At 45.9% G+C, this 22,087-nt stretch overlaps 2 protein-coding genes and 1 long non-coding RNA gene across 9 annotated transcripts in view; 2 read left to right on the top strand and 1 right to left on the bottom strand.

Annotated features, from left to right (window-relative positions):
• LOC144888504 (uncharacterized) overlaps positions 1–22,087 on the top strand; it is a 502,585-nt gene that overhangs the window by 343,106 nt on the left and 137,392 nt on the right. The gene's annotated exons all lie outside the window — the stretch shown is intronic.
• LOC137438102 (regulator of microtubule dynamics protein 2) lies at positions 1,786–20,836 on the top strand. 5 transcript variants are annotated; one of them, XM_078766577.1, is made up of 12 exons: positions 1,786–2,157; positions 3,897–3,973; positions 4,294–4,427; positions 5,331–5,436; positions 6,494–6,551; positions 7,295–7,370; positions 9,784–9,861; positions 9,962–10,060; positions 10,674–10,727; positions 10,809–10,889; positions 18,291–18,441; positions 20,383–20,836. In XM_078766577.1, the coding sequence occupies exons 1-12, from the start codon at positions 1,799–1,801 to the stop codon at positions 20,400–20,402; spliced, it is 1,293 nt and encodes a 430-aa protein (XP_078622703.1). In that variant the 5' UTR covers positions 1,786–1,798; the 3' UTR covers positions 20,403–20,836. The 5 variants fall into 5 exon arrangements, with proteins under 5 accessions (XP_078622703.1, XP_067989140.2, XP_067989139.2 ...); XM_068133039.2 differs by lacking the exons at positions 18,291–18,441; positions 20,383–20,836 and adding an exon at positions 17,010–17,361; XM_068133038.2 differs by lacking the exons at positions 10,674–10,727; positions 20,383–20,836 and having other exon boundaries at positions 18,291–18,494.
• The window catches only part of ZC3H8 (zinc finger CCCH-type containing 8), a 75,076-nt gene continuing 71,416 nt past the window's right edge, over positions 18,428–22,087 (bottom strand). For all 3 annotated transcript variants that reach the window (XM_078766576.1, XM_078766573.1, XM_078766575.1), the window contains one exon: positions 18,428–19,632. In XM_078766576.1, coding sequence (XP_078622702.1) covers positions 18,804–19,632 — 829 coding nt within the window. In that variant the 3' untranslated portion in view covers positions 18,428–18,803. The remainder of the gene's footprint in view (positions 19,633–22,087) is intronic.

Below are 22,087 nucleotides of genomic sequence, written 5' to 3'. Positions count from 1 at the left end.
CTTGCCAAAAAAAAAAAAAAACGCTACCCGTACGCTCTACCCCGCCCGTACGCCCGTACGCCCGTAAACAAAAAAAACAACGCTCTTCGCTTCCGCCCTTCGCTCTGGGAGAAATAATGCGCATAAGAAATCGAGAAATTATTATTTTCTCCGGAAGAAATCGAATTACGAACCGTAATGGCGCACGCGCTCGGCTCGGCTCGCAACAACGCGTTCTGTGATTGGCTGCCGGAAGTGCAGTCTTCACTGTCCGGAAGGTCGCAAATCGCAGTTACGATGAATCGCAAATTAGTTTTAATTAGTTTTAAAACATAGTTTAACGCCAACATAGTTTGCCAACGTGAAATAAATGAATACGCTCTCAAATGTGCCGTCCGAGGCAGAGTCTGTTCGGCACGTTCGGCACACGTGATAGCTCGCTGCTCTCTGATTGGTTGAATCGTTTTTTGGACATAGCTCGGTAACTACTTGTCCGATTAATATGAAACCTTGAAAAGGCACATCCTCGGGTCCCCAGCAATATACCTGGCAAGTTTAAAGTATATCGGACCCGTGGTTGTCGAGAAACAGCGGTCACAGACAAACAAACAAACACACACACAGACACACAGACACACAGACACACACACACACACACACACACACACACAGAGATTGCTGGAATTATAGATAGATGTACATTCTCAGAACCGCAACAATATACATGGTCATCTCTGATCGCTTAGAGCATGAACTCTCCTCTCTGCAGTTACTTATCATCAACGTCAGACACATTTGGGAAAACCTCGAGATTCTTCTCTTGTCGTATGCACCAACATTAAAACAAAATATTAGGTGTTTGTGGGGGGCCCCAAATTGTGGGGGCCCTGTAAGAACGTACCATTCGTATCAGTGTTAATCCCGCACTGGCTTTGGCTAATTGGCAGTGTGACAGTATTTTTTGTGTACATATGTGTACTCACTCACCCCTCACCACCGACACGGCTCTCACCCCTCACCACCGACACGGCTCTCACCCCTCACCACCGACACGGCTCTCACCCCTCACCACTGACACGGCTCACTCACCCCTCACCACCGACACGGCTCACTCACCCCTCACCACCGACACGGCTCACTCACCCCTCACCACCGACACGGCTCTCACCCCTCACCACCGACACGGCTCTCACCCCTCACCACCGACACGGCTCACTCATTCACCACCGACACGGCTCACTCATTCACCACCGACACGGCTCACTCATTCACCACCGACACGGCTCACCCCTCACTCACATTATTACGTACATTATTACTTACATCGTTACGTACAATTTTAAATTTTACTTCTTCTGTCGAGTCTATTACTAGTATTAGTCACCGATGGGCGCAATGGTTTGTTGACAAAACATTCGGTTCGCCAATATGGCCGCCGCTCGGCTTCACGGCTGCTAATGCTGCGCCGCATGTCATTGGATCTCCAGGTTATATATATACATTATACCTCCGTGGTTTTAAAATAAAAATCCATGTTCGGCGTTGGAGCAGGCGGCGGTTTTAAAATCGAGATCAATGTTCGGCGGTTTATCAGCCGGCGTTTCATAAATAAAAATCCATGTTCGGCGGTGTAGCAGGCGGCGGTTGTGATATTCTCTATACAGCAGTTCATTATACAATCGACATGTTATAAATACTGTATACCTAAAAATTAAATCAACAAATCGCCGAAATCGATTAACTAAACGGACAATCGTCCATTCAGCGGGTATCCCGCTCGATCTATTTGATGTTTCTCTCATACGTCACATGTGGAGTCATGGTGAGCCGACGCACTGAGCTGCAGCTGATAACGGCGGGGTGCCTCACCGCCGGCTTGCTGGGTTTCGGACTTGCCTGGCTATTCAGCAAGCGCGATAGACGTGGGAACAAGACGGGATACCGCGGAGTCGCGGCTTGGGAGGCGGTCGCGGCCCGGGAACGAACCGACATACTCAACAAGCTGGCCGTCCTGCTCTCCTCCGTTGCCGAGGTGCGACGGGAGGTTCAGGAGTTGAAGGCTGCGCTGCCTCGGGCCGTTGACCAGGCGATCCGAGCTCGGAGGCGCAGGACCCTCTCGAACACCTCCAGCTCGGTCTATTTCACCGTGAGCAACGATGAGGTGGACGACACGACAGGGTGAGCATCAACTTTGATACCCTCACACATTTTTGCATTTAGTTGGTGGACGTTGAAGATCACGCGGTGCGTTAATATTATCGCTTTCTTGAAGTCGGTGAAGTGTCACCCACACCTTGAATGAATTACAAATTCCTTCCCTGATCACCTTCACGTCAGACTCTTCCGGCCAGTTCGTGAAAGACTTGGGCCAAAAAACGCCCCCTGGCCGACCCCACAATAAGGTGGGAATACTTGGCACTGTTAGTGGTCGACATCGCACCGTTCGACTCCCATATCTAACTGATATTCCTTTCCCCTCAAAAGAACATCCATAAAAGGTCAGGTCAGGACACAACAGGACAAAGGGCTGAGAGAGGGGGAAAAGAACAAAGGCCGAGTTGAAGGTTAATATAGAGGGAGACCTGGACAACCAATGAGTGTGGGGACGAATGGGGGCAGGGAGGGATGCATGGGGTGGACAAGATGGGTACAGAAGGAAACTTTAGGAGGGAAAACTGGAAATTTGGAAGGAGGAGGTATTGGGGAGGGGGTTAATGAGGATAGAAAAGATCATGGTTTAGGATTGGGGACGATTTAAGGTTTTTTTGGTGAACAGCTGTCTTGAAGACCTGTAGGTAAGAATGAGATGTGGAAGTTGATTCCATAGGTGCGAAAAAGAGGAACGAATGAGTTGAGGTGAGCAGTGATCCTGGATTTAGGTAGTTTCGCCAAAAGGGGGTTTATGGTGGACCGTGTGTGTCCTGCAGAAACCTGGGGGGACAAAGCATGGAAAGATCAGAGGGTGCGAGGCCAGACAGGAGGCGGTGGAACACAGAGAGACCACCGACCTGTTTGCGATGGCAAAGTCATAGGCCCATAGACTCGGCTTCATCGCGGGAGATTCCAATAATCTTGAAGGCCTTGGACTGGTTTCCACGGTGTCAAGCTGAGCAAGGTGTGAGGCAGGGGAGCCAGCCCAGAGGGAAGAAGAGCAGTACTCCATAAAGCTGTGGATGAAGGCCTTGCAGGTGGATAGGAGTTCAGGTGTGCCAAGGAAGGACCTTGTACGACAGAGGATGCCTAGTTGGTGGCTGGTATTGGAGGCCAACTTTGAAATGTGGTTTGTCAAAGAAAGGTCATGACTGAAAGTGAGACCCAGGAGTTTGAACAACTGAACTTCCTCAAGAGGATTGTTAAGAAAGTAGATAGGAAGGTTTGCCAGATGGTCCTGTCGGAATGAGATCGTGCGAGCGTGAGATTTGTCAGGATTTATTGTATCAGGGAGAAATTTCTCTCCTGTCACATGTCAATTGGCATTATAGCGACTTCATGTCCATTCAAAGTGGTTTTACTCGATTTGACTCTGGAACAATGTCACATGTTTTGCATGTTGCTCCTCGCTCCAGGTCTTCGAGCAAGCAATGCACCGCCATCTCATATCATCCCCATGAACCATTCCTAATCCAACCATCATACTTCCTAGTTTCAGTGATTCCTCTCCTCCTCCTCCTTTCCTGTTCATTCGATGTTTCGATGTACCTTGCCTTGATTTCCCTTGATGTACCTTGATTTCCGTGAGCCTCGCTCCTGTAAAGGAAATAAAATAAAGATTGTGGAATGGGCGACTCATTGCGGGAATTGCTTACATTACGTTCTGATGGCAGCTCATGACCCTCAAATTGCGCGTTCAACATTGATTACATTTTTAAATTTATTTATTTCCCCCGGGGAAAACATTCTGTGTTCTCTCGTGCCAGAGTCGTGGATATCGACGATGCTGTTGAGAAGGAAGACGACACTAGAGCCACACCTCCAGAAGAGACTGCGGATGCAGGTACATGTAGACTTTCCAAATCCCATGTTTTCGAATACCTTGCCTTGAACCTTGAATTTCCGAGTAATTCTGGACAAAAAGAGTGGATTGGGTAAACGTCATGAGGAATAAACCATGAAATGCGGTTCCTGGCAGGCTAGGCCCATGCCCGGTAATATAAGCCATCTATAATAAAACTATACACACCCGCTCCGTAAGGCAGAGGCCAAGGGGATGTTATTCAGACGCCAAATTGCGTACTTTAGTACGATGATGGCAAATGGACGGGTAAACAAAGAACCTACTTTTTCCAAGTATCGATAAGTTTGTTGTCTGGACAGCTGTGTCCAAGGAGTGTTGTGAGAACACTGCGCTGGAGTTGGACGAGTTGCTGGCGAAAGCAGATGCTCTGCATGCTGGGAAAGCACGTGACAAAGAGCAGGCATTCGAGCTGCTTCATTCACGAAAGGAGGAGGTAAATGGAGTTTCTCTTTGGCTGCGTTTACTCACACACTGCCGTATGGAACATTGAGGATCTTCCTGCACCGTGCCGACAGCTGCTATTCCTGGTTAATGCCACAGTGGGGCCTGAGTGTGAAAATCTGCTTGGCAGCCTCAGCTAGTTCCTGTCTTACAAAACGTTACATAAACTCTGTAACCACGTAGTGTGAATGTACCATTTGTGGTGCTTAATGCAACATTTACAATATGGCGATTGCCCACCCAGCTCTCCAGCAAATGCATTTTATTTTGGCCTTTTTACTTGCCTCTTCCTGTTTCCTGGCTATGATGCGTTTTTCTTTTCCTGATTAACAAAAAGGTGTGCAAGGCCATAACCAATGAAGGCGTGGATTATGACAATTGTTTGCTTGGAAGGAAAGCCTGGTGTTGGCTTAACGGTTAAGGTGGCTGGCCTAAGAGCTTCGTGTCCTGAGTCTGGGCCCCTGTCATGCCATTAAAATAACACCAGGTGGGTTGTCATCCTTCCGAGGTCAGCAAAATGAGTACCAGCTTCCTGGGAAAATGAGCCATTCTAGTATCCTGCGTCGGAGGTGCGACCCGTCCATGATTGTGCCTCCTAGCCAATGAAAAATAGCCTCAGCAGTCCTAGGATGTGAAAGGAGTGCTTCTTCTTCTTGCCAGGAAGTGACAGTACAAGCCAGGAAATGTATGACTTATTCCAATTATAGCTTCACAAAACTTTTAAAAACAGGGTTGAGGTCGAGTCCTTTGTACCGGCATCAGCAGGACTCGACCCTGCCTCAGAGAGGAGTCCTGTTGATGGGGGCACAAAGATAATGTGGCAGCCATCTTGTTCCAGCAGAAACGAGTCACTATTCTCGCAGTGAAGAAAAACATTGTATTTGATCCTTTGCAGTTTGCAGAGGATTCTGAGTTCTGCTGGAGAATGGCACGGGCGTGCGGTGATATGTGCGACATTGCACAAGGGGATGGAGAGAGGATAAAGAAGTATGCATCTTTGGGTAAGCTCTTGAGGCTATCCTTACTATAATTCATGGACCAGTGTTTGTTTGTGTGTTTGTCGTGCTACGACTCATACAGGTATGGGGCGATTGCATATGGGTATCGTGTAGCGCCACCTCTAGGACCAGTGTTTGTTTGTGTGGACCTCTAGGTCACCTCTAGGGCCAGTGTCCTCTCGGGCCACCTCTCGGACCAGTGTCCTCTCGGGCCACCTCTCGGACCAGTGTTTGTTTGTGTGGACCTCTAGGTCACCTCTAGGGCCAGTGTCCTCTCGGGCCACCTCTCGGACCAGTGTCCTCTCGGGCCACCTCTCGGACCAGTGTTTAATTCATGGACCAGTGTTTGTTTGTGTGGTTGTCGCGCTACTACTCATACAGTTCTGGGTCGATTACATATGTGTATCGTGTAGCGCTACCTCTAGGAGGTGAGGGTATTACAAGTGCCCACTGTTTGCAGTACAGTATTTTTGTCCCCACGTTTTCCAGTGCAATGAAGGGTTTTGAATTACGCAGGGAGAGCTATTTTGAATTACACGTTTGAATAAGGATAAGAACACAGGCCCCAGGCCACTGTCTTCAGGAACCGGTGCTATGGTTAATTTGCTGAAATCTGCACAATAGACTCTGTTGATTCACAGCTTTGGCTACATATTGGCCTGATGCTGTCTGGCCCACCTTGAAACACGGAAACACTCTGCGGAGAGAAAGAAATTAAACAAAAGTTGCTTTAAAATTTAAATTAATCCAAACCGACGGGAAAATTAGAATTTTTTTTGAATCGGACGGACTGTAAATTGAACCCGGACGGTGTATGGGCAACAGACTGCTGCTTCAATCGCTCCCGAATTTTTTTCCTTTGCTTCTAATAAATGTATAACCTCCCATTTTTGTGCTCTTTCAACCAGCGCAAGAACAAAAGGCTTCCTTTTTTTATCGTGTTTTTTTTTTAAATCATGGCCTCATGCTTGCAATGTTTGTTTTGAAAGGGGGAGTGATGCGGTTTGGTGTTGATTAGGGGGGGTTGTCCTCACTTTAGGATCATGCATCTTTTTTGCAGGTAAAGCGATTCTTTCCTGTTGGCTCGACCACGACACGGATGTGAAGCATCACCAGTGGTGAGTCGTGTACGAGCTTTTGAACATTAAATGTTGAATCCATGTCAAAGGTGGGGCGGCAGCTTTTGGTATTACCTTAGGCCTTGAAGCACACATCAGACCACAGGCTCGACTAACACACCCGCATTCACCATTCACGTCAGTGGTATGAGGTGCGTTGTTCGGCCCAAGAAGCGCTGCGTGAGTGATTTCATACCTTGAATGTGTTGTCTTATTTCCTCTCTTCTTCCTGCTTTAAAACAGACACCAAAGAATAATTCGAATCATCATCGGCCAAACGTGTTTTTTTCCCTCTTGGTCTATGTATACACCCACTCGTTACCCGATTGGCCGTCCTCCGTTCCATCGCACGTCCGCACGCTTTGGGGAAGAGTCAGGATATAATACGGGTGAGCTCGCTTTGACAATCCAAACCAGGATTGCTAAATTACTTGGAAATGCAGTAAATCGGGGGCAGCACCGTTTTCAACCCAGATTGAGCGATGCATGGAAGTAAAGCGCGTGTTGACAAAAGCTGTGGAAACTCCTCTTTTCTCTCCAATTTGTGGTGACAAATCAAGTCGGTACCCATTCACCTCCTCTTCCAACGTGACATATATTTCCCCTTTCTTCCTCTTCCTCAATTGAGCCTCACCCCTCGACACCCTCCCGCACTCTATGGTGAATACATGACTCCGTTATCATTTTCCAAAGTGAACATGTTGCACTTTCCTTTACCCTGCATTTCTGCTTTTTGCGACTAGGTTTGCCATCTTGTGCAGTTTACTGGCAGAATATGAACCTTTGCCGGATAAGATGAAAAACGTGTTTCACTGCAAGGTAACTCCCCCGCACTCATGATTGAGGCCGAGAATGCAGCTTTGTGAATTCAAGTCTTGCGATGACTTTCATCGACTTTGGAAAAGCAATTGACAATGGGAACAGGGATGCATGGTGGGATATGTTAGAAAGGTATGGTATATTCGAAGAGTTCATCACAATGATAAAGAATATGTACAACGGATACAACTTGCGGGCTTAAATCACGAGTGAGGCAGCGATGCGTGGTCTCCACTTGTAATGGGTATTGAGGAGTATGAAGCTTGCCACATAATAGGAGAAAAGTGTGCAGGCAGGATGGCCTGCAGGTACACGCACTCGCCTCTACGCTGCCCATTCTGGGTTTGAGTCCCGACCCAACTATAAACTGTCATCCTGTTGTTTCACAGGCAAGGTGATTCATCAACGTGTGTGCTGTCCCTCAGATGGACGTTAAACTGGGAGTCCAGTCCGCCGAGATTAGTTGGTGGACGTTAGATCCCACGGTGGGTGTCCTCGAAAAGTAGGCGAGGTATTGCCGGCACCCTGAGCAAGTTACAAATTCCTGCTCTAACTTACAGCAGCCATTGCATCATTAGCAGTCACGCACTCATCTAATGATGCTACCCTTCAACCTAGTGCTGCATATTAAAGGAGAGAATTAAAGTTGCCTGAGAGATCCTTCTGCACTGAGTCACGTGAGGCTTACTTGGCTGCACATGGATGGGTTATTGAGGGTAGTGGAGTAGCGGCTGAAACCCGAATCCTATCCTGGTTACTCGTGATGACTCCATCTTTGCTCTTTACTTCTTTGGGTTCCTTCTGATGACTCCAATGCAGTTTGGTTTTCCGTTGGATAATCATAGTTGGTAGGGCTGGAGACCAAGCACATAACGACAGCGCTAGGGTGAGAATGGTGTGGAGATATTCCATTGGGATTGGTGATGTGGTCATTGATTATGTAAGGAGGTTCTGATATGGACCATGACTCCACCAGCACCAGCATTGGTTCTGTCAGTGCTTCAAAAATAACAGTGGAAATTAGTGAGTCCGAGACATTGTGAAAGAAAGATTTGTTAGGTAAGATCTGGAGATGAAGTGCCAACCTGCAGGGAGAGATCCATGAGATCAAAGCGTAAGCCTCCGAATCTCCTTACTGGATGGTCATTGGCTCCCGAAGGGAACTCGTTCGCCTTTTAACAGGGATTTTTTTTTTTTGTCTAGAATGGTGTCACAGTCACCCTTCCCACTGGCAAGCCAGTGAGGGGTAGTCAGTTTAGTGACTAACGACCCAACCATTGGGCAGGTAGCACTGGGGTACGTTACCAGTGGCAATCAAGAGATGAGAGAGAAAGACTTGATTAATTAATTTTCAAAAGTTAGATTCGGATGAAGCAGTGGTGGTTTTGGTATGCTATTAGCCAAATGATTAATAAATTAATTATTTTATGACTTATTTTCATTATGCAATTAATCAATCAATTATTGTACAACACTCCCTCCCAATTCTGTCTCCATGAGCTGCACTGTGGCAATGATGCCCTGGCTGTGGTGTGCGCTGGAGGATATGTTATTTATTGATTTGACATGGGGGGTGTATTTTGAATGTAGCTCTCCCTGGTTTGAATAAATATTGTAGGAGTAAAATAAATACAGGAAAGTAAGCATAAATTACAGATGGATGTGGGGAAAGGAATCGACCACATAGAACACGAATAATCAACACCACATAAACTTTTTTTCTTTTTTTTTGTATACTGAATCGAGGCTCGTGAAAGAGCTAACATTTATTTCACAAACAAATCAACCAGACAAAAAATATATAAAAAGAGGGAGCAGAAGACAAGATGGGGAGAGAAGGGGAAGCACACAAACACAACATTTGAGAGCAGGGAGATGTGTGGGAGGGAGGGCTTGGGGGGAGGAGGCGTGGGAAGGGGGTGGGGGGGGGGGTGTGTGAGAAGTATAAAACCCAAGGACTTCCAGGACAGAAGTTGGTATTTCAAAAAAGTGGATTTGGGGTGAAATTAGCGTGGGGGTAGAAAAGATCAAGGTTTTGGATGAGGGAAGATAAGAGATGGTGGTGAACAGCTGTTTTAAAGACCTGGAGGCGATGCAAGGGACCGCAACACAATAGACATCCACAATATTGAAATAAAGTTTTATGGTAAAAGTGAAGGGTGGAGACGAAAATAAATATTGTAGTGTTGCCTCGCCCTAGCAAAAAACAAAAATTCATACACAAAGGAGTATGGCGGTGAACTCTTAAGCATTGCAGTTGGTGGTTATGTTTAACAATTATTGTAAAAACAAGCCAGTTGGTGGACGTGATCTAATACCACCAGTAAAACAGCATTGCAGGAGCAGAGCGAGTCCGTGTCCGAAGACCATTCCAGACTTGAACTTTGAATTGCTGATTGTGTGTTCTTATCAGGAACATTTGGATAAGGCCTGTGAAATGGATGGACAAGACCCCCTGACCCACCACCTGCTCGGCTGCTGGGCCTACTCCGTAAGATACTTTAATAAAAAATTTTGCTTGTAGAAATTTGTAGAAATTTTTACTTTGGTCAAAACGTTTTAAATTCTAAAACTGATATGCTGCACAACAGGCTTCAAAAATGATGTGGATAGAACATGAAGTGGGAAGGGACCTTTTCAAAGATTTTCCATCTGCATCCATTCAAGATGCTCTGGATAGCTTTCTGAAGGTAAGAAATATTTTGGTTATTAAACTATGTTAAAGAAGCCTGCTTTTTAAGTGCCTCCGCCGATGGTGACTGGAGGCATTATGTGTTCAGGTTGTCTGTTCGTCCGTCTCTCCGTGATAGGTTTTGGTTGCCGTGATAACTTCAGAACAGCTGAGGGGATCTTAGTCAAACTTGGTGCAGATATGTATGAGGTAAAGATTAACTGATTTGATTTTGGGGACAAGAGGTCAAAGGTCAAAGTCTGTAATAGGTTTATAACTTGGTATAACAGCTGAAGGGATCTAATTCAAACTAGGTACAAGTATGCATAACGATGTAAAGATCAACTGATTAGATTTTGGGGTCAAGAGGTCAAAGGTCAGATGTCCTGGCAGGTAAAAATTCTGTTACCAGGCTAACTTGTGAACCAATCATGGGATTTTCACCAAACTTGGTATAAGTATATATGATGCATGGATTAACTGATGTGATAGCTTGAGAACAGCTGAAGGGATTTTAATCAAACTTGGTACAAGTGTGTATAATGATGTAATAATGTGGGTGGAGGCATATTGGTCGACGACGTGATGTCTAAGAGTCGTTCTAGTCTTAATATGAAATCTACATTCTGCAGACTGAACAAATCCAACCAGAATTTTCGATCACCAATCAAGTATACTTAGCAAAGGTAAGCAGGTTGTATAAACTTGGATTATGGTGTCATTTCACGATTTCATTCCATCCTCATCCAATGAAATTGCTTTACCAGTGTTGCATGGAGCTGAATCGGCGAATGGAAGCTTTGAAGTGGCTCGAGTCTGCTGTAAAACTTCCCGTTGTCACTTCAAAGGTAAACAATGTCATGTATCAATGCAAATACAGTACTATGAATTTCTGTACCAGAAGGTACCTACTAATAAGACCTACGAGCAGAAAAGCCCATCGCTCATGAAAAAAAAAAAAAAAATCCCAGGTTTATACATACATGAAGTGGCAAGAATGAACGCACTGTGGTCACAACCTGCGAAAGAATCCGGTAACGGGGAGATTGGGAAACGTGCATTGAAAGCACTCTTAAAAAGATGAACAGCACCATTAGGAAACATTTAATGAGCTATCAAGATTAATTTGACCGCTCTCATTCATGTCAACCTCCGCTATGGTTATATCGGAACAAGCCGATTCGTCACACGTCACTTTTTTAACCCCAATATGGAGCCATTCAAAAATCACGTAACGCTATTTTTTTAAGGGAGGTGTGTAACGTGCATGCTGATTAAACCTTAATCATTTTTATTCTCCATCGATTTGATTTTCCGGGGTCCCTCGGTGAGTAACACTCGACACAAACAAAGCCGATGGAAATCGAACACAAACAATCCCAGGCAGTGTGGAATCAGCAGAGGCTTGCAGGCCTGATGTCTTAGGCCCACCAGAAAACCAAGCTGGCAGCCTTATTATTTTGTCATGGTGGGTGGAGTCAAGCTACAAATGTGGGTGGTGTCCGGTAGCTGTCCGACCAATGGGTACACATTTCAAAAATCGACCCCCAACAAGAACCACCACCACAACAACAACGCCGAGCTCTTGTTGACCTGTGCCTAAAAACATCCGTACTGCTTGTGTGCATATATAATACATCGTGGTTTTATAGCTCGGATAATTCCAATTACTCTGGGCCATGGGCTGAAACCAGAGGCCATTGCACCTTCACAAAATGGTGGGTGTATGATTTTTTGTGTAATAGTTGTCCAACCAATGAGTACAGAGGGGACAGACATACCCACACACACAATAGCTCCATCATAACACGATCCCTTTAAATATTAAACCGAGTCCAATGTTTGAGCAGTGACCTAATGACTGGCAGCATAGACTAGACTTAGAGAGGTATGCACACTCACCTTCGAGTTGTTGAGCCTGCGTTCAAATCTCAGCTTTTATTTTATTTTTATTTTTTTATTTTTTTGTATACAAGATCGAGGCTCGTGAAAGAGCGAACATTAATCACACAGAAAGACAAACAGACACACAAAACAAATAACATCGGGAGCGGTAGACAAGATGGGGAGAGAGGGGGAAGGACACAAACACAACATTTGAGAGCAGGGACCGAGAGACATGGAGACATCGAGAGAACTGTGGGAGGGAGAGGGCTTTGGGGGGGAGACATGGGAAGGAGGGGGGGGGGGGGGTGGGAGAGGTATAAAACATATGGACACTGCCAAGACTTCCAGGAAAGAAGTTGGAATTTCAAACAAGGTGGATCTGGGGTGAATTAGTGGGGGTAGAAAAGATCAAGGTTTTGGATGGGGGAAGATAAGAGATGGTGGTGAACAGCTGTTTTGAAGACCTGGAGGGAGGAGTGTGATTGAAGTGAGTGTGGGAGTTTGTTCCAGAGGCGGGAGAAAAGAGGAATGAAAGAGTGAAGGTGAGCAGAGAGCCGAGATTTCGGCAGTTTAACCATCAGAGGGTGGCTGGCAGATCTTGTGCGACCTGTAGGAATATTTGGGGGACAGAGCACAGAGAGAGCTGGGGGAGCAAGGCCGGAGAGGAGTCGGTAGAAGACAGAAAGACCACCTACCTGCCTGCGGTGAGTGAGTGAAAGGCCCTCAGAGATAGCTTCATCGCGGGAGATTCCAATGATTCTGAAAGCTTTGGATTCAACAGCGTGAAGCCGAGCCAGGTGTGAGGCAGGAGCACCAGCCCATAGGGGAGAACAGTATTCCATTGAGCTGCGGATGAAAGCCTTGTATGTGGTGAGGAGCTCAGGTGTGCCTAGGAAGGACTTCGCACGACGGAGGATGCCCAGTCGGCGACTGGCTTTGGAGGCCAGCTTGGAAATGTGGTTTTCCCAAGAAAGATCATGGCAGATGGTGAGACCCAAAAGCTTGAGCGACAGAACTTCTTGGAGAGGATTGTTGAGAAAGTAGATGGGAGGGTTGTCCAGTCGATCTTTTCGGAGAGACATAGTAAGAGTGTGAGATTTGTCAGGATTGAAAGACATGTTCCACATGTTTGACCAGTCTGTGATTTTGTCCAGGTCTTCAGAGAGTGAGGAGGCTGCAGACTGCCGATCTGAGGGAAGAGGAATGGAGCGGCAGAGAGTGGAGTCATCAGCAAAGAGATACAGAGGATTTTCCAGAGAGTCGGAGAGATCATTGATAAAGACCAGAAAAAGCACAGGGCCCAGCACACTGCCTTGGGGAACTCCAGCCTGAACGGGAAGGGGAGATGAGAGAAATCCATTCAGGGCCACACGTTGACTACGACCAGAGAGGAAGTCCGCAAGCCATGCATGGAGATTTCCATGGATACCATAGGAGGAGAGTTTGGTGAGCAGAGCTGGGTGCCAGACCGTATCGAAGGCACGTGATATGTCAAGGGAGACAGCTCTGATTTCCTGTTTGGCATTGAGGACCTCCATCCATTGTTGAGACAGCAGAAGCAGCATGTCCAGAGTAGAGTGACCTGGTCTGAAACCAAATTGATGATCAGAGATCAAGCCATTGGAGAAGAGGAAAGATTTCATATCCGAAGCAATGATGGATTCCATGACTTTACTGATAATTGGGAGCAGGCTGATTGGTCTGTAGTTGCAAGGATCTGTTTTTGCACCTTTTTTGTGTAAAGCGGTAATGTTTGCTGATTTCCAGGATGCTGGCAGATGACCTTGAGCAAAGGATAGGGTGAAAAGAACAGAGAGAGGGTGAGATAGAGCGGCAGAGCAGGATTTTAGGACCCGTGGGCTGAAGCCATCTGGTCCAGTTGCAGAATCAGAGTCGAGGTTTGACAAAAACTCCTCCACCTTGTCAGGAGAGAAGGTCACAGAGTCCAGGAGCAGTTTGGTTCGACTGGGAAAGGTGGGAACAGAGAGAGATGGGTTTGGGACTAAGGATTTTGAGGCAAACACAGAGTTGAGGCATTCGGCTTTGTCACGTGCGATGTCAACTGTGTGGCCATTTGAGGTAAGGGAGGGGATGGAGGGGGAACAAACACCAGAAACGGATTTGACCAGACGCCACCAGGATTTGGAGGAAGGAGACAGGTTTGAGAGTTCATTCTTGAGTGAGGAGAGATAGTGCTTCCTGGCACTCCTGAGGGTAGACACACACTTGTTCCGAGCTTGGTGGAAGGAACTGAGATTTCCTTCAGTTGGATTAGCCTTCCAAGAGGCAAAGGCAAGTTGTTTCAGGGCAACTGCCTCACCACAAGATTCAGTGTACCATGGACGGGAGGAAGGGTAAGACAACTGAAGGCGAGATGGGATAAATCTGTGCATGAGAGAGATCAGTTTGCTTTGGAAGAATTCCCAGGAAGAATTGATGTCAGAGGCAGTGGAGATGGGAGACCAATCCAGACGATTGATGGCTGCTTGAAGACCGTCCCAGTCGGCTTGAGTGAAATGCCAGACTCGTCGACGCTGAGGAGGCTCTCTGAGAATGGCCAGAGAGATGTCCACTTTGACAAGCACATGATCAGAAGAACCGATTGGAGCAGAAAAAGAGCAGCAGACATTAGCAGGGAAGTTAGTCATAACCAAGTCTAGAAGAGAAGATACTCCATTGGCTGAGATCCGGGTCGGGAAATTGACAGATTGTGTCAATCCCAGTGAGTCACAGAAGTCCTTTGCTGAGGTGTCATGACTGGTGAGAGAGGAACCCACACCCAACCAGGTGGCATGATGACAATTGAAGTCACCACATATGAGGAAGAGAGAGTTGGGATGAGTGGATAGAAGTTGGTCCATGTTGTCAGACAGTGAAATGTAGATGGAGTCATCACTGTTTGGGGGACGGTACAGAACACATATGAACAAAAGGTGGGAGCGGAGAGGAAGCCGTAGCCAGAGGTACTCCTGGGGGTGAGGAGGAGAGAGGGCAGTGCAAGGAGAGTGAGGAAGAGAGTTTTTGATAAAGATAGCCACCCCACCACCAGGCCGAGGCTCAGGTCTATCATACCGGAGGAGGGAGTAACCAGGAAGAGATATTAAGGAATCAGAGACATCTTGAAGGAGGAAAGTCTCTGTTAAGCAGATCAAGTCTGGATTGTCAGAAGCAACCTGTATGGAGAGATCAGTCAGGTTTGAGCGAAGGCCCCGGATGTTTGAGGTCCATACCGTTAATGAAGAGAGAGGGGGAGCATCGGGTACAGGACAGGGGAGGGGAGGAGTAGAGTAAGATGAAGGATGAGAGGGGGAGGTAGGGAGAGCAGTTGTTAGTGTGTCAGCGATTGCAGAAGAGTTCCAAGAAAGGGAAGGATGAGGAGGATGAAAGGTTTGAAGGTGAAGGGATGAGGCACAGAGAGGGGTTGTTTGAGGGGGGGCAGAGGAAAGAAGAAGGTTGGGGGGGGTGGAGGTATGAGATAGAAGGGAGACGAAGTGGGGAGGAGGCAGCTTTGAGGAGGAGGGGGGAGGAGGGAGAATTGGAGAGGAATGGTATGGGGGGAGATTTGAATGGGAGGGGTTGGGGGGGAGTTTTGAAGGGGAGGAGTGAGGGGGGAGTTTAGGAGGGGAAGGGCAAGGGGGGAGTTCAGGAGTGGAGGGGTAGGGGGGGAGTTTAAGAGTGGCGGGGCAAGGGGGGAGTTTAGGAGTGTAGGTGCAAGGGGAGGGATTTGGATGGGAGGGGCAAGAGGGGAGTTTAGAAAGTGGATGATTAATGAAAGACGAACATTGAAAACAAATTGGGTTTGTTGTGATTTTCAAGTTAGCAATCCGGTTCAGAATGATGGAGGAGGGATGGAATGAATGTGAATTTAGACCCTGTAGTGAGGGAGACGTATAAGATATTGAATTTCTTTTTTTTGAGGTGGAATGAGTTGGAGAGGAAATTGAGAAAAGCCTTTTAAATAGGAAGAAAAACAGCGTGTTGTAAAATACCACTGAGTAAAACACTGAAGGGGAAAGGTTATACATATTTAAATAATATTTAAACAGAACCGTGAACAATCTTATGTGCACAAAAATATCAACGGGGGGAGAGCCGAGAGGGACCACCACGAGTCACGTGAAGGGCAAACGGTGGATGGCAAGGAGTTAATGGGGGCGGGGCAAACAGCACACCTGGACAGAAAATACAGGATGAGTCAACAGTACACGTGGAGAAAGGAAAATAAATGTTTGTTTTTTTTGTTTGTTTGTTTGGTTTTTGGGGGTGGGGGGGGGGGAGGTGGGGATTTAGAACGTTAGACAGAGTATTATGTTCGGGGTAGAAGGGAAAAAAACTAAGAGCCAAGCAAAACACGATTAAGATAACAAACACCGACGGGGGTACAACTACAAGGCCGCACACGAGGAGCAGAACACGATTAAATAATTACAAGTTACAGGAAATTCAAACCAAAAGTAACTATAATCAAAACAATAACGCATGGACGATAAAATAACGAGTTGAAATTTGACAATCTATCTGGGGAAATGGGGGAGAAACACGTGGTCGAAGAACGAACGACCGAACGAATAAGAATGAATAAACGAATGAGAACAGAGAAGGAAATGTTTTTTTTTTTGGATTTTTTTGAGTTGTGATTTACACAAGGAAGAGGGCTATGGGGTGAAAAGATTGGGAAAACAGAGAACGAAAGTTATTGGATCACAAAAACACGGACCGCTGAGAGAAAAACAAAGCCTCAAGGTTGTACAGTGTTCACTGTACAACTACAAGGCCTCAAAACACGACCCGAATTAACACGATTTTCAATACAGGTATGAAAGATTTGCACCGAAAATCTTCGTCGGGAGACAATATATACACCATAAAATAAATAGTTATAACGAAAATACAAATGGGAACAATTACTTAACTTCGATTTCGATGGATAGCATGGAGAGCTGAGAATAAACGAACCCTCGCCAGCAAGACCGGAAACGGAAGTCAACTATAAACTCAAGTCAACTATAAGCTCAACTATAAACTGTCATCTTGCTATTTCGCAGGTAGAGGGATTCATCAAAGTGTATGCCGTCCCTCAGATGGATGCAAGACTGGGCATCCTGGCTCCCAGCATGGGTTGGTGTACGTTAAAGAGCCCATGGTGTCCTTCACAAACAGATGAGCTATCACTGGTACCCTGAACAAATTCCAATTTCCTGCCCTGAATTCCAGGAGTATATCCCAGCAACTGCTTCGGCAGCCCCGACGATCTGCATAGGGCACAGTACCTGGTGAAACAAGGAAAATCTCACCAACTATCACACAAATGTTATATGTTCGAAATGCATCTTTCTTATAATAGAGCAAACGTATATGGTTATGTCGCTATGTATGTATGTTTATATGCGACGAAAACGTCTTCTTCTTCAAATAAAATTACCACCCTCTTAACTAACCCTCTTAATTGCGTTAAAACTGCTGAGATCCCTCAGACCTTTGATGACCCTTTAATTCCCCCAAGACCCTTCAGACCACGAAGACCCAAAATACCCTGAAGACCCCCAAAGACCCAAAATACCCCAAAGACCCAAAATACCCTTCAAGGCCCTGAGGCCCAAAAAGACCCTGAATACACAAAGACCCTGAATACCCGAAGACCCTGAATACCCGAAGACCCTGAATACCCGAAGACCCAAAACGCCCCGAAGACCCAAAACCCCCCGAAGACCCAAAACGCCCCGATGACCCAAAACGCCCCGAAGACCCAAAACACCCCGAAGACCCAAAACACCCCGAAGACCCAAAACACCCCAAAGACCCAAAACACACCGAAGACCCAAACCCAAAATGCCCCGAAGACCCAAAACACCCCGAAGACCCAAAACACCCCAAAGACCCAAAACACACCGAAGACCCAAAACACACCGAAGACCCAAAACACACCGAAGACCCAAAACACACCGAAGACCCAGAACACACCGAAGACCCAAAACACCCCGAAGACCCAAAACACCCCAAAGACCCAGAAGACCCTGAAGACCCAAAAGCCTCTGAAGACACCAAAGACCCAGAAGACCCTGAAGACCCAAAACACCTCAAAGACCCAAAATTCCCTTAAAGGCCCAGAGGATCCAAAAGACCCTGAAGACCCAAATGGCCCTGAAGACCAAAACACCATGAAACCCAAAAGACACCGAAATGGTCAAAGATGCCTACCCCTCTGAAACGACGTGTGGTGAGGGGCGCGGAGTGCGCCGTCACGCTAGTAAACAGAATAAAAAATGGGAGCCCAAAAAACACACCTCACTGTTGTGCTGGTTATTTTGTCTACATGTCATTCAGTGTTATTGAAACAGGTCTGCATTTATCATTTTGTACAGGACAAAATCATGGAGAAGGAGCTCCAGGAAATGCTACCACAACTGAGCAATATCTCCACTGGCAGCACAGAGGGCCCGGAGCCATTTGTGCTCGCAAATGCACCTGGACCAGAACCGAATGACACATCACAACACAGTGCAGACACAAAGGGTACTATTTATTAACATGTACACAGTGTGCATCATAAAATGGATGCTTTCCCATCTCTCAAATACCATTTACAAATTTAAGAGCAGCCCTCTCAAGTTGGTTGTTAGTTCGAAAGTGCTGCCTCGATCTACTCTATCTCTGAATATGATTAATTGGCAGGTCAATTAACATTGCACATAAATTAACAAAAGCCAAAATGTTCGAGCTGATGCAAGTGTTTTCCCTTAATTTAGTAAACAGGAAGCAAGGCATTACCACAAAACATACGGAACAAATGTACAAATTTTGAAACTCATTGCTCTCCTCCAAGACATCACAATTTTGTCGTGCTGCGATTGTTCGACACACTTAAAAAGTAATGTTTAACAGAAGGGAGAGGCCGTTGGATCAAAAGATTTAAAAACTTCCTTTATCGAAACGCCGTCAGACTGTCCATCCTGATTAGAGGGCACAGTGGGGGCAGCAGCATCTCGTCTTGAAGAACGCAGATTACGGGAAGTTGGTACAGGCCGCACAGGTAGGGAGTGCACAGCAACAACACAATCGGTTGCCTGGGCATTGGCGGGTGGAGAACTGGAAGCTTCCAGGGATGTAGCGTCTCCTGTTTGGCTGGTTTGTGCCGTAAGCAAATCACAGGCACTACGAGTTTTCTCTTTGTGGGGGCTCTCTGCCCCACAGTATCTTGACGTGTTGGCAACCATTTTGTCAGACGTCGAGGGTCCTTCCTCGAGTGCTAAGGGCACAAAGTCAAGGGCCTGTGTAGTACTCGTCAGTACCACACGGCATGGTGCACGATCCTGCATTTCCGACCCAAGAAAGGTTCCGCCAGGCTCGGAGTCATTGGTCTTCTGTGAGAACGAGACCTCGGGATCAAGCACAAGCCCCGCAGCAAATGCTGGCTTGGGAAAGGTGGTTGGAGTGCTCACACCACACAAAGGTGACCGTCTCTCCAATCTTGGGTCAAGGAAGATGTATTCAACACTCGACTCAACAGGGATCAGCACTGGCTCCTCCCTAAAGATTGTTTGAGCTTCGGTCCTGGGCTGAAGTCTTGTGATGCTTTTATGTCTGGCTGCGCATTGCTCGACACTACTACTCGTGCAGCTCTTTGTGGAGCAGGTGCTGTTTGACTGCGGTGACAGTGCTCCGTCTTCGCTTTCATCCGACTGGGGCCTTTGAAAGAAAATCATCCTAAAAAGAAATGAAGATTAACGTTAGTTCAGGTCTCCGCATTGTACAACGAAGTGGCTTTGTTAACCTTCTAATACAGACACCACCAACCAATGACAGACGGTAAAGAAACAACGGACAGAGTGGATAAAAGGAGGAAGTTGAATCAAAAGCTACACGTGTTCCCGATACTCTATAATGCTGCAATTCATGGCAATCTATGATGCAACAAACACATGAGAACCAGGTGCAGCTTTTATAATGAAAACAAGCAAAATCTTGGAAAATCCAAAGATATTACATTTAATCTCTTGAGGATGATTTAGTGTTGCCACGCAAAACCGTAACGCTCGTCAGGTGGACCTGAGGTGTTGGCATCAAATCTTCGTCAACACGTCTTGCTTTTAATCCTCATATTGCACGCTGAATTTTTTTGGGGATTTTTATCAATTGCAACAAAAAAAATTCAATTAATCCCAAGACTGTTCATTTTAACTAGTTCTTACCGAACTACAAATCAATGCACTGGTTGTTTCAATTTACGCGCTGGCTTGCAAATGTGTTCAGTCGATGCCACAGTTACCGTGACAACACATTCATCGAGAAAGATTGGCACAATACCCATGTCGCAACATGAACAGTGATTTGGTTTGGCATTATTTAAACACCACATTACATAACAGCAGAATAAGACCCGATGACCTACGTCTGTAGTTTTCCATTAAATTATGGCAGATTGTACAACATCCGGCCTGGGATTTGTTTTGCAAGGCTCGTGGAAGAACTTTTAGACGTCTCACATGGACAAGACCGGGTATACAAGACCGGGTAATCGTCGACCTTCATTTCTTCACAGCCTCGGCATTAGTTTGGGGTACTTTTTATTTTCGTCATCAGGTGGGAAAGAGACACCTGCAATTTTAAAGGTATTCGTTGCTATGTAAAGGTACACTGTCTATACTGGTATTGTGGGTGATGCTAAATGTGTATCTCAAATCATTTTCACCCATTCTTTTGGGGGAGTTATGTGCTTTGCACATAGTCACATGAAAAAGTAAGTACACTAGGGTGGTCCACACAACACAACACAACAAACAACAGGCATTTTAAGGCCATTTTCCCTGCAAGAGCGGGGGTTAGCCTTTAATATCTATTAGGTGGTCAACAAGGGTGGTCCACAGATATATGTAATATTTAATACTATTAAAAATCCATGCTCCACAAGGCTGCCCTTGTTCCTATGTTTATAAAGATCATATGAACCAAATATGAGGTCAATTGGAACTTATTTAGAGGTTGCTCATAAAATAACATTGTTAATTTATCCTGTTTTTTTCAGATGGCAGAAACTCGCAGCTCTTCCACAGTTTGGTTGCTGGGCAAGTCTGAAAAGGAAATAATATGTGGGGGACTACCAACCAAAGGACACACATTGCAGAAAATGGTGTACCATCACATATAAGAACACCGTACAGTTCATGAAAGTGCCAAACTTAGTGTACAAGCTGTGTGTACATACTGGGAGAAAGCACGAATTCCAGTGCAGAGAGTAGATTCCTGTGAGCGCCAACTTTTGAAGTTGTATGATGCCTACAAACTGGTAAAGAAAAATAGAACCAAGACATTCGAAAACTATAGAGTGAAGGAGCAGATGCTCAAAGATGATCTTCAATCCCTCTTCGATATCTCACCAAATGATGCGCTTGAGAAAATGACGAATGAAGAAGACAAAGCATTCCTTATCATGCAGCGTGATGATCCCTCAAGTTCACGTATGGGATCTGTGAACAACACTCTGGCAGTGAAGAACAGAAAGCGTATCAGGCTTGAGAATGAAGATAAAAGAAAGTAGTCCAGTTGTCAGGACATGAAACCCGGAAATTGTCAGTACTATAAGGTTTTTTGGTAGATTAGTAATGGTTAAGGGGTATATATGACAGAACCACCTCTTGCCGCTGCAGCAACTTTGGGGAATTTCCGTTATTTGCATAAATCCAAGATGGCCACCGCCGACCTTGGTTCAAATAGAAAATCAGCAATAACTTTTGATAGTCAAGCTAGAAGGATGATTTTGGTACCTACACAGGTTTTCACACATGGCGGATGCAATGAAAGTGTCAAAAAAAGTTTCTGATATTGCTCGACAACCATAATCCAAGATGGCCACTGTTTTGATGTGGCTAAATAGCTAATCGGCCATAACTTTTGATATAATCACGCCAGAAGGTTGAATTTGGTATCTACCCATAGGTTTTCCCATATGGCAGAGGCAATGGAAGGCTCAAATTATGGTTTTCATGTTGCTAGGCCCTTGCTAGTCAACTCAAATCCAAGATGGTCGCAATTGACACTTGGTAGGAATCAGATTTAGAAACACGAAAACAATATGACAACCAAAATGTTTATTACATTTTTTAATAATAACCTTGTTGGGTCCACGAACACATATTAATTACAATAAAAGAATTCACAACAT

Source organism: Myxine glutinosa, chromosome 12 (assembly GCF_964187855.1).
Source record: "Myxine glutinosa chromosome 12, kmMyxGlut1.1, whole genome shotgun sequence".
Taxonomy (NCBI): Eukaryota; Metazoa; Chordata; class Myxini; order Myxiniformes; family Myxinidae; genus Myxine; species Myxine glutinosa.
The sequence above is the reverse complement of the archived record's forward strand: the minus strand, read 5'-3'. Positions and strand labels throughout refer to the sequence as shown.

Bases quoted from the DNA above. Each gene is read 5' to 3' on its own strand.
- LOC137438102 (XM_078766577.1), top strand. From the start codon at position 1,799: ATGGTGAGCCGACGCACTGAGCTGCAGCTGATAACGGCGGGGTGCCTC. The intron at 3,974-4,293 runs GTACATGTAGAC...TTGTCTGGACAG, and splicing joins AGAAGAGACTGCGGATGCAG to CTGTGTCCAAGGAGTGTTGT. The intron at 10,061-10,673 runs GTAAGAAATATT...TACATTCTGCAG, and splicing joins CTCTGGATAGCTTTCTGAAG to ACTGAACAAATCCAACCAGA.